General features: G+C 38.3%; 3 protein-coding genes and 1 pseudogene across 4 annotated transcripts in view; all 4 read right to left on the bottom strand.

Moving 5' to 3' along the window:
• Window positions 1–9902, bottom strand: part of LOC145446887 (DNA topoisomerase 3-beta-1-like) — a 30347-nt gene extending 20445 nt beyond the window's left edge. The window contains exons 1-4 of one of the 2 annotated variants that reach the window (XM_080325260.1): window positions 9775–9902; window positions 1830–1998; window positions 1648–1768; window positions 5–184 (exon numbers count right to left, since the gene is read on the bottom strand). In XM_080325260.1, the coding sequence (XP_080181386.1) occupies window positions 5–184; window positions 1648–1768; window positions 1830–1998; window positions 9775–9901 (597 nt within the window). In that variant the 5' untranslated portion in view covers window position 9902. Of the gene's footprint in view, window positions 1–4; window positions 185–1647; window positions 1769–1829; window positions 1999–7353; window positions 8686–9774 lie in introns of those variants that run through there. The other variant, XM_080325259.1, reaches the window with a different exon arrangement.
• Window positions 2413–7347, bottom strand: LOC145446894 (synaptosomal-associated protein 25-B-like). Its single transcript, XM_080325265.1, has one exon. It carries the CDS (start codon window positions 5144–5146, stop codon window positions 4787–4789), a length of 360 nt encoding a protein of 119 aa, XP_080181391.1. The 5' UTR covers window positions 5147–7347; the 3' UTR covers window positions 2413–4786.
• Window positions 9903–9948: 46 nt separating the features above from the next.
• LOC145446893 (synaptosomal-associated protein 25-A-like) lies at window positions 9949–12119 on the bottom strand. Its single transcript, XM_080325264.1, has one exon. It carries the CDS (start codon window positions 11974–11976, stop codon window positions 11344–11346), a length of 633 nt encoding a protein of 210 aa, XP_080181390.1. The 5' UTR covers window positions 11977–12119; the 3' UTR covers window positions 9949–11343.
• On the bottom strand, window positions 12061–15203 carry LOC145446892 (synaptosomal-associated protein 25 pseudogene; annotated as a pseudogene).
• Between the last annotated feature and the right edge of the window lie 643 nt (window positions 15204–15846).

Here is a 15846-nt window from a genome sequence, read left to right as displayed (position 1 = left end):
TCACCTGGAAATAGCGAGTTTGAAACCGTGTGAAGGCGCATCCCAGCCTCAGATCAAGCTCCTGTCTCGAATCGACGCAAAGAGATTCGTTGTAGTTTGGATCTCCCAACTGACGCATGGCGCTGTGGATATCCTTATCTGTGATAGCGCTGAACTTGGCTCGGAATACATTTTTCCGACCGCCCTGAAAATCGAAAAGGTTTCGTTCAATTACGCATCGGTGAATTCTGATACGGCTTTTCGAGCGTAAGTGTGACAACCTCATTCATTATTAAAACGGGAGTTTCAAATCTCCGGAATCAACCTTGCATAGAGGAAATAAAAACGGCTCGGCATAAAGGTTGCTAATTATTACGCTGAAATAGACTTCGACATTGGCATCCTGAAGGGGCGACGATGGTCGTCTACGATTCTACGGTGTATCGACTTGCTGGAATCAATAATTCATGGTACATCAAAATATATCGAGCATTTTGTTAACCGAGGGTAGCTCGTGAAACATATTGCTGTGTTACTGCAGATTTCAATAAGAATATACAATCGCTCTGGACTCATAGTAGCTTATGTCCATTTTATACATTTCGACAATACCTTAGCCACGGTAAACTTTGAAACAATGTGACAAACATAAACGTGGTTTAGATTTGACCGAAAAACTACGAAAATGCTACAAAAACATGATTTTCTAATAATTTCAAAAATGGTCGCAAACTTTGAAATCAACAGACGTAAGCTACTGATTCCACAGCGACCGATATGTTCAGAAAAGTTGAAGAACCAAGATTTAAAGAAGTAGCAAGAAAGATAAAATGTCTCCCACTAGCTAAGACTTGTTGCTTTTGCCAGTACCACTTTAGCGGATTTTCTATGTAGGAATACCGTGATACATTGTACGACTGAAAATTATTTACATACACAAATTTTCAACTTTTGCGACCAGACCTTTCTGATAATTAGTTGAATGGCCCTGGTGTAGATATTCTGACAAAGAACTGTAAAATGTTTGTGTCAACTTTGTCATACCAAATGTTCATAAATTTGCATCACTACGGTGTAGTGTCCAGTTCACTTAATATACCCCCGATTGGGTTTCTCAGGTCATCACATTCATGGATTGGAAGTGTGCAATCATAAGAAAGGAAATAATAGCAATACGGGCACCAAATGACGGCTTCAAAGTGTTCATTCGGACAGGAAGCTAAGTTCTGTATTGTTCAAGTGGGAACATGCAAGAGTGTTTTCATTACTGAACTTGGCTGTTAATGTAAAGAAAGGGTTATATTCTGGCCGTGTACGTCGGGGTTGTTCAAAAATAACTTCTTTTTTCGGATTCCGAGAATTCACTGATTATTTTGCTAGGTTGCCAAAAAGAAGCTGAATACCAAACTTGGCTCGATACCAACCGGTAGATGTGAATGCACAAGAGTCTGTAAATTTAGAATTTATCATAAAATATGAAGAAAAAAAATTCAAAATGTGCGTTCACATCTACAAGTTGGCATCGAGCCAAATTTGGTGTGTAGCGTTTTTCAGCCAACCAAATTTAATCAGTGAATCTACAGAATCTGGGAAAAAGTTATTTTGCACAACCCTGTGCACGTATCATGCAATATATGAATGAATTAATATACATCAAAGTGGCCTCACACTTTTATTCATAACGGGCGTAACAATACCAAGCACTTCGTAGCAGATGTTTTCACCTTCCTTATCGCAATCGAGCCACAGAACAACGTAGTCCACGTCCCGCCCCTCCTTCTCCAAAAACCTAAGCAAACACACCTTTTTTAGCAAATAAATTTATGACTGAGTAGAACGCTCTTACTTACTTCACAATGTTGAGTTTGGGATTGGCTTCTTTCTTCAGAGTCGGGGCGCTGAAGAGCTCGACCGGGTCCACTTTTTCCCAGTTGTTGAAGCGCCCTTCGAAATCCAACGACATAACGTGCCCGCACACCGAGGTGACTTTGAATTTGCATCGACCGCCGTCAAAATTGTCTGAAAGTAATGACTATTTGAGTAACGAATCTTGTACTATCATCAGTAGAGAGAGAGAGAGAGAGAGAGAGAGAATTTATTTCTCATCCAACCAAAATACATAACTAGTCCGATCACACAACAGATGCACTTGCCTCTACACAGTCTGGCTGTAACAAGTGCTAGTTAAAAAACGAAATTGAAAAAAAAGAAAAATTAAAAGATGGTGGAAAATCAATGAAGCAATGTCTGTCCGAGGTATGACGACAAGAGGTAATGAAGTAGCTCAAGGCAATCCACAGATATGTTGTAGTAATGCATTCCAGATGATAACTGCATAGATGATTTGGAAAGTTGAAATACACAACTTTCATGGCAACGCAAAAAACAATAATGCCATTTATACAACACAATCAAGATAACATGTATCTTGCCGACCATACCTATTTTATTGCACTTTGTGGCAATGTTGTGGGTTCATCGCGACTTCATAGACATGTCATTTCTATCAACACGCGTAGCTTTGCATTACATGTTTTGAATGACCGTGATACAATCAATCGATGTTACGAAGCTTCCATGGTAAGAATAAATTGGTAGTTGGTAATAAACGGTAATTCTCGATAATAACATAATTTAAGCACTCTAAAAAAGCGTCTCTCTACAAATACAATTGCAATAAATACTCTATTCGTCTATTTGGATCCGAGTTCTCCAACAACTGTGCCAAGCTTTAATCAAAAGATTGGATATAGCGTTCAGTTTTTCATTACCTTTACAAATCAATATGCTTATTCCATGTAGGATCTGGACATTTTACAACTGAGACATGAAATTGCTGTGACTGAAATACTCTAGTTCGGCTACTGTATTTACAGTGAAACGCCAGTAATGTAATTCTAATCTAATTTGTGAAATTTTCCTCAACACAAACTCTAATTTCTGGTTTTCCTGACCTAATTCCTGATCTCTGATTTCATACGAACTGAACTGATTCAGTTTCCAAGTTTTCGTGAATTCGCTAATCTTAATTCTAATATAATTTGGAAGGAAGCGTGTAGCTACAATTCTAATTCTAGTTGAATGTGGGAAATGAATGTGTAGCTATAATTCTAATTCCAATCTAACTTGGAAAAATCTACTACTAACTAACTAACGAGTTGTAATTCCGACAAAGGTAAGCCGCAGCGACATTGTGCAAATATTCTTGAAAAATCTGAGACAATATTTTGGCAATAGACTGGGCAAAAGACGGCTTCTCTGCAACCATCAAAACCGTCCTCATGGTTATAATTCACTGTGGACAAAGCACATCACACATACACAAATAATCTTGGAATATCCTTGAAATAGAGATTTATTAATTAGTCAATATACACACTAGATGTTTACTCAATTTTAAAAAGTTGTTAAAGGAGCGTTAACGTCAACAAAAGAGAGAAATTGAACATCAATAAGCTATGTAATGAGACATGTGATGCTAAAATGGTACGAGTATGCCTACACCGGAATCGAACCAGGCATCACATTAGCAGTACTATATATTATATTGCATACACACTAAACTATATTGCATATCATTTGAAGGAGGTATGCGTATGTGGTCACAAACCACTTTCACAAATGGAGCTGGTAGTTCGCAACAAGAAATTGTCTCTCAATTATATGGCAAGCATCAGACATTCGATATTGAAGGCATCTGTGGCGTATAACGCAATAACCAGAAATAAAACGATATGAACTCACATGCAAAGTATTCAAATAATAAGCCACTCGCTTTCCTGTACTATATCTTGAAGAAACCACAAATCCTGAAAACATGTGCATTATTTGCGGCACATGAAGTTTCTAAATCCGGCTATCATTTTACAATCAATGAAAATCATGAAACAAGCCAGCCAAATAGCTATGAGGCACAGTAGGGCATAAAAAGTACGAGAGAAAATCATGCAGTAAAAGGATCGAAGATAGATATCCATTCCCTACAACACAGGATACCCCAACTCCATTCAACCAGACGATGTTGTAATTAGGGGGAAAATATTTGACTTCAACAAACCAATCCTAGTAGGTAGGGAGTACATTTATATATTACGATAATATATATTTATAGCCTATATCTGCAAGGGCAAGGATAGTAGGAAGCATACCATAAATGAGTGCGATTGACGAAAATGGGCTAATCACTATCAGTGCTCCTCTCAACACAATGGGCTGCCATGTTGCATCGACTGGTGCCTAGGCACTGTTTGTAACAAATTTGGTGCATTCAAGAATTCAAGATATAGAAAATTATTGTTGGCAGTGTGACTATTCGCAAACTTTGAACGAATTTCAATTAGTGTTCGCACATAATATATATACACCAGTGTATATCATGTCCTAAACTGCGCCTCAATTCAAAAATAGTGATTATATTTTGTATGAACACATTTAACCAACAAGTTCCACTCGAAATATACACGGCGAAATTGAAGGAGTACTGTCTACAGAATATCTAGGCAGTAGACACTTATGACCATTATGCTGCCATTCTAAGTTATTATACAATTTGGGCAGCACTTGCAAAAATTAGAAAATTTCTGACACTACCGACAACTGTCTACATTTATTTTACATGAACACTGGATCAGTTTGAACTATAATTTGATGATTTACATTCCCCGGTTGCAATATGTTGTAATCTGCACTTCCATAACATTGTAAAATTGGCTTTCATCGTATGACAACTAACGAGATCCGTCTAACTCTTTTGGAATTTTCCAGCCCGCGTGTTCGTCGCATCACTCCTGCCTTTATTGGCCTCCGCCTAGATTTCGTTGCACAAGTTTTCCAAATTGCTCTTTAGATTGCTGACCTTTTCGCCTAATTGGGTCAGTTTTTCTTCCATTTCGTCTTCTCTGATTCTCTTGATGTATCCATCTCCAACTTGATCCTCATCCTCAGTCCTGTCATCTTTTGCCCTCACACCGGGCTGACCGCTTGAAACACGATTTTCACGGTCCAGCTGTTCGCCTTGTTCGTCCAACATGACGAGTGTTTTAACCCCGGCATCTTGCGTGTCCAGACAATCCTTTATACGACGAGTGCTTTCCAGAGTTTCATTCGTTAACTGGTTACCTCGCATTTGTAAGTCCGTGAGCTTGTTATGCAAATCACCGTTCGCCATTTTTTATCCGATGATAATTAGTGGACTGTTGATACGCCAGAAACTGTACCTTCGCAGAGGATAGGACTCTAAGTATGGCTATGGAGAAGACTGAAATCACACGTGCAGTAAAAAACTAACAGTTGAGGAGACTCTTGGACGTACAGAACTTCAGCATCAAATCGAATATTATATTCATATTGAAATGAACCCTAGTATCTTCGGGTGACACTTGTCGGTGGGGTAGGCCTAGTTGTCAGCGACTAGTAAAGAATTAAATGAATAACTCTTGTCGTTTCATTAGCGCATATGCTAATATTCGAAAAAGGGGGCGAAAAAAGCGCTGAGGAATCGCAATTTCAACTGTCATTGCTTCTATACAATTGAATAATATATTGTTAAAATAAACCCGAATTCAATCGGATGACACTAGCCAGGGGTAATCGTCAGCAAACGGTAAGAAGATAATTTTTGGAAAATGGGTTCAGGAATCGCAATTTCAATTGCGATTTTTGTGCACAATTTACTTATATATTCATATACCTGACTGACACTCGGGTAATTCCATGCGAGGTCCACCTAAAATGGATTTGGTCTCTACACAGTGTCAGATTTTTCTGAAATTTGACTCTAAACATCATGAAGTATATCCGGCTAAATCGCAATATATTTGAAATGAATTACTTAAGTAGGTAGTTCACAAGTTACCGCACGATGAAAAACATGCTTTACATGCTTGTTCAACCGAGAAATTGACGGACTGTTCACTGTTTTTACACATTTTTGGAATTGTCTGTAAATGAGCTGCTTTGACCTCAGAATGTTGTTCATTTTCTTATGTTACATAAATTGATCTATTCGATCATGCAAGTACGGAATCAATGATTTTTGGTGCACGGCCCAGAATGTAGCTCAAGCTAAAAGAAGGTGCTTCTGGAAATCACTCAAGCATAACAATATTTCAGGAGTCTCCCTCTCATTTCTGTCTACTGGAAAAAAGTTATAAAGGGTTGGATATAATGCTGTTGTAACATAAATTCCCTTGAAAATAAGTTTTTATGTAATATTTACTTACAAAGTTGTGAAAACGAGGTATATTTCAGGTCATTAAAATGTAGTTATATTCCTGAAAAATTATGTTTGACATTCTAGTTGGGTAGTTGCGGTGTTACCTTGAGACAAACTCCAGCATGCAACTCATTTTCTAGAAACTCTTTGTTGTAACAGCTTTCATACGACACAATTTTCAAAAATTTTGAAGGAGACAGAAATGAGAGAGATCGCTGAAATACTGTTGTTATGCTTCAGTGGTTTCTGCGGGTAATGAGTTACATTTTGGGATGTCGAGCAAAAATCAGTAAATGTTTGTCCTGCATGATAGAATAGCTCAATTTATACAACATAACAAAGAGAACAACTCCCTATTATCAAAATAGATTATTTACAGAAAATTTCAAACCGGCCTAAAAATACTTCAATTTCACGGTTTAATGAACATAAAAAGCTTGTTTTGATCATGCGATAACTTGAAAACTACTTCTATAATTCATTTAAAAGAAATTGATGTATACTCAGATATATATTTCACCTGTTTTCAAACGCAAAATCAAGACCGTTTTATTCACACGAGCGTTCGAACTAGAGTAGTGTTCATTCCGCCCTACAGCTAACTATGCACTTCGTCTTTTATACATATCGTTTACTTTTACATTTTATTGCCTTTTATGTACAGCGCCCTAGTGTAGTAATGACATATTGTTATATTCGGCGCTCTATAAATTATATTATTATTATTATTATAATATATTTGTTTTAAGCCAAATTTCAGCAAAATCTGAATCTGAAAAAGAGACACCCATTCACCAATCTCTTTTGATTAATCTCAAATTGAATTACCCCATGGATTCAGAAGTATTTACGTAAAGTTAATTTAGAGCAGGGGTTGCCAACTCAAAATGGGTCGCGGGCTACTTTTCAAAATTAGTATAACAACCACGTTTCGATACCTCTGCGTCAGTACAACGCTGTGCTCTCTAACATGGACGACGGGCATAGTTAGCACAAAAGAAATAATATTTTATTGAAGAAATACAAATATAACAAAAATATCACGATCATCAATTTCATTCTATGTTGAACTACTCGCTGCGCAAGATACCTGACAAAGGTAAGCCCTAATATGCAAACATTCTTGAAAATCTTCAGATCAACAAATTTCATAATCTTACCTTCATATTCATGAATAGGACAGGACCCGCTAATTCCCTTCCTGTAACTGCATTTCCCGTGAGACAAGATTTTGGCAATAGACTGGGCCAAAGACGGCTTCTCGGCAACCATCAAAACAGTCCTCATGGTTTATAATTCCACTGTGGGCAAAGCACATCACACTACATAAAAAATCTTGGAATATCCTTGGAAATAGAGATTTACTAATTAGTCAATGTACACACTGGATGTTTACTTAATTTTAAAAAGTTGTTAAAGGAGCGTTAATGTCAATAAAAGAGAACAATAGAATATTAATAAGGGATGTAATGAGTCATGTGGTGCTAATATGGTACGAGCATGCCTACACTGGAATCGAACTAGGCAGTAGTATATATGTATTGTATACACACGAAATCATACTAGTTACCAACAAGTTCCACTCAAAACACACACTGCAAAATTGAAGGCATAGAGCAGGGGCGGCCAACCCCGTGGCCCACGGGCCGAATGTAGCCCGAGAGGTTTTGAGTGGCCCACGATATAATCTCGAAATTAGTTACAATATCAAAAAACTAATTTCCCAGGTAATTTATTGTGACCTTCAAGACCAACCGAAAATTTGATTAGCCTGACCGCGAACTTTGGGCTGTTGGGATGCTCGCAATTAGGAGTGAACGTGTCGTACAGCATGTGATTTCGCGTCTGCACTCGCAGAAAAATCATCGACGATAAAACCTTCACACAAAACGATAGACGCATGTTTACTGAAATATTCGATATTGATATGTCCAAGCGTCGATCAATCTTGTCCTGGCCAAATGAGCCAGCGCTATAAAGAGGCGACCCACATATATATGCAACTAACATTATTATTGACCGAATTCATTCATCAATTTGGCGCGGCTAGGTCATGTACTTACACAAGGTACACACACTTCATGACATAATTGTTATCGATATTGATGCGCAGCAATATAAGTCCGATTTTTACCGCTACCTAATTCGGTTCGCTCCTATCAGACGACTAAAAATGGCATCAACATTCTAGTGGCCTGCGCAGTGGCTAGTAAATCTCCTGTGGCTCGTTGGCTGAAAAGGTTGGCCACCCCTGGCATACAGAATACCCGGTCAGTAGGCACTCACGACCATTACGGTACCATTCCAAGTTATCATACAATTTGGGCAGCACTTGCAAGAATTAGAATCGTCCACACTTATTTTTATATAAAGACTGGATCAGCTTGAACTATAATTTACGTTCCCCGGTTGCAATAAGTTGTAATCTGCACTTCCATAACATTGTATATAATTGGTTTTCATCGTATGACAACTAACGAGATCAGTCTAACTCTTGAGAATTTTTGCAGCCCGCGTGTTTGCCGCATGAATCCAGCCTTTATTGGCCTTTTCATTGATCCGATCGATTTGATCGTATTGGGTAGAGATTTCGTTCCCCATGTCTAATGCCATGCTTTTTAGATTGCCGAGCACTCCAGCTACTTGGGTGAGGTTCTCTTCCATTTCCTCTTCTCTAGGGTCATCTTCGTTGATTTTCTTGATATATCCACCTCCGACTTGAGCCTTAGTCCTGTCATCTTGTACCCTCGCACCGGGCTGACCTCTTACAACTCGATTTTCATCTTTTTCACAGAAGGCTTTCTTATAACCGCTGCTGTCCTCGGAATTTGCAGACTTATTCCAAGGGCACACACATAATCCGCAACATTTCTCGAGCCATTCCAAATTCTTCTCGGCTTGTTTCATGTCCTGGTTGACTAGACCCATTCCTTTGTCGATCCGGTCCAGCTGTTTGCCTTTTTCGTCCAACATCACGAGTGTTTTAATCTCGGCATCTTGCCCTAACGAACAGGTACTATCATCAGACATAAGGTTCAATTTTTCACTGCGTTAACAAATCAATCTGCTTATTCCATGCAGGATCCGGAAATTTTACAACTGAAACAGGAAATCACTGCAAAGTGTGACAGTTGCAGGCTTGGACAACTGGATTATTCTAGTTAGGCTAACTGCAGTGAAATGCCGACAATCTAATTCTAATCTAATTTGTGTAATGTTTCTCAACTCGAATTCTAATCTAATTTCTAGTTTTTGATGAGTTTCTTGGAGGTGCAAAACTTCAATTTACAATTGAATAGCATATTCAATTTCTGATTTTCCTGAACTCTGATTTCATATGAACTGAACTTATTCAATTCCCAAGTTTTCGCGAGTTCAGAAATTCAAATTCTGATATAATTTGGAAAAATACATGTAGCTTCAATTCTAATTCTGGAAAATAAATGTGCAGCTCTAATTCTAATTAGCAAAAATCTGAAAATATCCTAGTCTGAGTTGTGATCAGTAGACAAAGGTAGCCTAAGCCACATTATGCAAATATTCTTGAAAAATATTCATATCAACAAATCTCATAATCTTACCTTCATATTCATGAATAGGACAGGATCCGCTAATTCCCTTCCTGTAACTGCATTTTCCGTGAGACAAGATTTTGGCAATAGACTGGGCCAACGACGGCTTCTCGGCAACCATCAAAACAGTCCTCATCGTTTGTAATTCCACTGTGGGCAAAGCACATCTCACTACATAAATAATCTTGAAATAGAGATTTACTAATTAGTCAATATACACACTGGATGTTTACTCAATTTTAAAAAGTTGTCAAAGGAACGATAATGTCAACAAAAGAGAACAATCGAATAAGGCACATACGATCTGTACATTAATAAGGCATGTAATGAGTCATGTGATGCTAATATGGTTCGAGTATGCCTACATTGGAATCGAAATCGGCATCACATTAGCAGTAGTATAGGCTATATTATATTGCATACACATGAAACTATATTGCATATTATTTGAAGGAGGTTATGCTTACGTGGTCACCAACAATGTAACAATTAGAGCTGGCAACTCACAGCAACAAATTGTCCCTCAAATATATGGCATGCATCAGACAAGACATCTGCGGCGTGTAAGGCAATAACAAGAGGTGAAAAGATATGAACACACATGCAAAATATTCAAACAATAAGCCACTCGTTTTCCTGTTCAATTTTTTTGAAGAAACCAGTAATCCTAAAAACACATGCATTGTTTGCGACACTTGGAGTTCAAAGATGCGACTAATATTTTACAACCATGTAAATCATGTAACAACCTAAATAGTCGTCAGGCACACGAAGGCATAAAAAGTATGAGACGCAGTTGTGCAGTAAAAGAATTGAAGTTACCTTATCCAATTCCTACAACACAGCATACCCCAACTCCATTCAAGCATAGGATATTGTAATTAGAGGGGAAACATTTTACTTCAGTCCTATTAGCGAGCACATATATATATATCTACCAGGGCAAGGATAGTAGGAAAGGAAGCATACCATTGATGAGTGCTATTGAAGAAAACGGATCAATCGCTATCAGCATTCGTCTTCATACATCAGCACAATGGGTTGCAATATTGCATCGACTTGCTCAGGCACTGTTTTTATTAAATTTGATGCATTCACCAATTCAAGATATAGAAAAGTATTGTTGGCGGTTTTACTATTTGCAAAATTTGAACAAATTCCAATTGGTGTTCGCACATAATATGCCCTATGTATTGTATATACCTGTATATATTATGTCCAAATCTGCGTGTCAATTAAAAGATAGTGATTACATTTTTAAATCATACAATATACCAACACGTTCTGCTCAAAATTGAAGGCGTGCCGAGTGCCGCATACAGAATATCTGGGCAGTAGGCACTCATGACCATTACGTCACCATTTTAAGTTACTATACAATTTGGGCATCACTTGCAAGAATTAGAAAATTTCCGAAACCACTGAGAACGTGTACACTTATTTTACATAAACACTGGATCAGTTTGAACTACACTTGGATGATTTACGTTCCTCAGTTGCAATACGGTGTGAGCTGCTCTTCAATAACATTGTATAGGCTAATTGGTTTTCATCGTATGACAAGTAACGATGATCAGTCTAACTCTTGAGAATTTTCGCAGCCCTAGTGTTCGCCGCATCAATCCTGCCCTTATTGGCCTCCGCCTTTACGTTGATGCGATCGATTTGATCGTTTTGGGTAGAGATTTCGTTGCCCATGTCCAACGCCATGCTTTTTAGATTTCCGAGTACTCCGGCTACTTGCGTCAGATTTTCTTCCATTTCGTCTTCTCTAGCGTCATCTTCGTTGATTTTCTTGATATATCCACCTCCGACTTGGGCCTTGGTCCTGTCATCTTGTACCCTCGCACCGGGCTGACCGCTTACAACTCGATTTCCGTCTTTATTACTGAAGGCTTTTTTATAACCGCTGCTGTCCTCGTAATTTGCAGACTTATTCCAAGGGCACACACATAATCCGCAGCATTTTTCGAGCCCTTCCAAGTTTTTCTCAGCTTGTTTCATGTCCTGGTTGATTTGATCCATTCCCTCGTCGATACGGTCCAGCTGTTCGCCTTGTTCGTCCAACATGACAAGTGTTTTAATCCCGGCATCTTGAGTGTCCTCGATAAGTCCAACCATTCGACGGGTGCTTTCCAGGGATTCGTCCGTTAACTGGTTACCTCGCATTTGCAAGTCCGCGAGCTCGTTACGCAAATCATCGTCCGCCATATTTTATCCGATTATAATTAGTGTCGATACGGCAGAAACTGTACCTTCACGGAGGAAAGGATTCTAAGTATGGCTATAGAGAAGTCTGAAATCACATGTGCAGCAAAAGAAGAACAGTTGAAGAGACTCTTGGATGTACAGAACTACAGCATGCAATTGAATAATAAGATATTCACACTGAAATAATCCCGAACATATTCGGCTGACACTAGCGAAGAGCAATCGTCAGCAACTGGTTAGGAGCAATTTTTGGGAAAATGTTTGCGGAATCGCAATTTCAACTGTTATCTTTTGTGCACAATTGAATTATATATTGATATTGAAATATTTCCCCCACTATTTCTGACTGACACTCGCCAGGGGTAATCATCAACCGGAGAATTTCAATATGAATACATTATTCAATTGTATCCAAAGAAATAACAGTTGAAATTACGATTCCACAATCCGCCTTCCAAACATTATCATCTGCACTGATGAAAGTGACCAGATGTGTTTATTTCTTACTAGTAGCCGGCTCGTATACCCTTCATAATTCTGGTGCAAAATTCTGTAAGGTAATGGCAAAATAGAATATATTAGGGAGAGATTCAACAGCAAAATAACATATGCATGATGATGATGGATGATGTGTATCAGCAGGTAAAATAATGAGAGTACCGGTACCCCGAATAGAAATCCAGCATTGATTAACAGATCTACGTTGAAGGAGTTGAATGAACCAAGTTTGGTTCCTTCGAGTGCCTAGAAATAGCCCGATGAAAACCACAGTGTAGAAATTATCTAGAAGTGAATATAAATCAATTCATTTCGACAGCCACCTTACTTTAATATTCATGCACAAGGAAAGACTTTTTGCATTTAGATATCCCGCGAGACAGGACCTTCACTTAGGATTGCAAGAAACTTGACTTTTCAGCAATCATCAAGACAGCCTTTACGAGTCGCAGTATCCTCACATGCGCAATACAGACTTTAGTTGTCTATTTACCTTAAACAGAGATTTACTCGTTAGTGAATACACACACTATCACACAAGCATGTTTACCTAATTTGAAGTATAAATCCAAAGAACGAGAATAATTTAATATTAACAAAAGAAACAACAGACATGTAAAGACTTCATATATCGGCGATGACAGCAGGGAAATAATTTATAGATCTATATTAAATGATTGACAACTGGGAAGTTCTATAAGAAAATGTTACCAGCAGGCATGCATTGATTGATCAAATGAAATACAATGCCACAGTGGCCTCACAAATCTTGACCAAATCAATATTTCTATACTTCGACTCATTTCAAAGCCATATTTTGAAGATCCGAAATCATTACTGCAATCTGCAATCTTGTGACGGTAACACCAACATAGGCAAAGCAAAACAGAGTGTAAATATACGAGCATTAACAGATGCAATGTTAAAAATGTTATAGAAAATACAGAAAGTAACATATCCATGCAATGATACATAATTAGACTTTTCCCACTTTCTTTCAAACCAGGAGAAAAACAGAAACATAATTTGCGTAATCTCATGAAATGCAATGCGTCTGAGGTAAAATAACAATTTGTGTACTACTAATACAGTACCAGTGAACAGTGGAATGATATATGAATAATGACTACGGTTATCATCAAACAGGATGTATGCCAGCCAATTGATTTTGACCTCACTTGAACGTCGCTACAAGATAGACATTTAGCACCATGAAGTTTGACTGTAGCAATTAATTTATCCGCGCAGTGACGCTGCTAGTATCTATGTTTGGAAGTATTCCAAACGCAGAAATAGAAAGTAACCTCGTCAGGATGACGGGTTCCTACAATTTTCAATTCCAGCTACCTAATACTGTGATGATCACGGAAATGCATGTCTAATCATTTACCAAGCAGTGACAAGAATAATATCACACTCAGAACTAGGTAATATATCATAGGCCAATGTATCATGTATGGAGTGCTCAAAACAAAAAATTAACCAACACCAACTTGTATTGCATGTTTTGCATGCTGCTGTATCACCGTTCAAGGTTTCAAGGCTACCACAGTGGAAATTACGATCGAAACTGTAATTTTCGTTGATAAATTAACTCTTAGTGGCAAGGAGCCTAAATTTTCAGTACTCGAAAATCATCTTCTTTCACTAAACTCTAATTATTAGAATACATATTGGATCATATTCGAGTACTTAAATCATTGTGGCCAGCCCTATCGCTAACGGAATGTATTGTATGCCAGCAAACTGATATCATTACATGTTTTTATCGTGTTACATTATGGCAAGTTAGTTGTTGGTAAAATTTAGTCACAGTTATACAAACATTGCAAAATTACAGAAAATACTGAGGACTTTACATAGGCAAAACATAGGGCAGTTTATAATTGTGCTATTTTATGATTAATAATATTATCACGTCTTACGATCGTGGTTGAAGCAAAAGTTTTACAGAATCCCTACATCCGAGCTTAATCCTTCAAAATTTTCGCGGCCCTTTCGTTAGCGACATCAATCCTGCCTTTATTGGCATCCGCCTTCAAATTGATTCTATCAATCTGCGCGTTTTGAGACGAGATTTCGTTACCCATGTCCAGCGCCATATGTTTCAGGTTGCCTATTACTCCCGCCACTTGGGTTAAGTTTTCTTCCATTTCGTTTTCTCTTGCGTCGTCTTTGTTATACTTTTTGATGAATCCGCCGCCGACTTGAGCCGCGGAACGCTCGTCTTGTACTCTCGCGCCCGGCTGGTCGCTTACAACACGATTATCTTCTTTTTTACTGAACGCTTTCTTGTAATCGTTACCTTTTTCATAATTTTTAGCTTTATTCCAAGGGCACACGCATAACCCGCAACATTTCTCAAGCCCTTCCAAATTTTTCTCAGCTTGTTTCATGTCTTGGTTGATCTGATCCATGCCCTCGTCGATACGGTCCAGTTGTTCTCCTTGCTCATCCAACATGACAAGGGTTCTAATTCCGGCGTCTTGAGTTTCCTCCATAAGTCCGACCATGCGACGGGTGCTTTCCAGGGACTCGTCAGTCACCTGGTTTTGTCGCATTTTCAACACGGTCTCCTCATCGTGGACTTCTTCATCCGGTATATTTGCCATTATGATTAGAAAGTGTTTTATAACAAAAACTAGATCTAGAACTGGAACGTAGCACAATTATAATCAACTCTCAAAACCAGCAATTTAACAAAAATAATTGTTTAATTAAATATATGTTAACATCAGGAACATTAACAGCAAAGGCAAGTTAATGTTGTTGAAAGAAATTATGTCAATATTCTTAAACAAAAACGATGTCTGGCCTTGGAAACTGGAAAGGACTCATGCTCATACATCGACTCATGCTATGCATACACACCATCAGTGCATAGGCTATGAATACCATGAGCGCATGATATGCATTTGCCACTGGACAAGGAAGGTGCAGATATAGCCTTGTAAGGCTTTCTAAGTCTTGCACCGCCCCTCCATGCTATCCCATGCTGGGCGCCAAGCGGGGAAATCATGAATATCATTGCTACTAAATCAGGTCTTTGGTCTGACGCGGCCAGGGATTGAACCCACGACCTACCGATCACGAAGCCGTAATCTTCACCATTAGAATCTTGGATACCAGATGCTCCTAGAATATACAATTGAATTGAATTGTATATTCGTATTGAAATACACCTGACTATTTTCGGCTGACACTCTTCATGAACTAGCAGAGAAGTGTAAACAATTGTAAACAATAACACCTTTGAATAAGTTGAGAAATGCGTTGTTGTTCTTGTAATGAATGGGAGTCTGTTTCATGTACAGGCCTTGGGCCTATTTTTCAGTTAACTACAGTACTCTGATCTGGGATTGCCTGCACAGT

This window comes from Botryllus schlosseri, chromosome 9 (genome assembly GCF_051294905.1).
Source record: "Botryllus schlosseri isolate E-star chromosome 9, Bs_hap1, whole genome shotgun sequence".
In the NCBI taxonomy this organism is placed as follows: Eukaryota; Metazoa; Chordata; class Ascidiacea; order Stolidobranchia; family Styelidae; genus Botryllus; species Botryllus schlosseri.
This window is presented reverse-complemented; position numbering and strand designations above follow the sequence as displayed.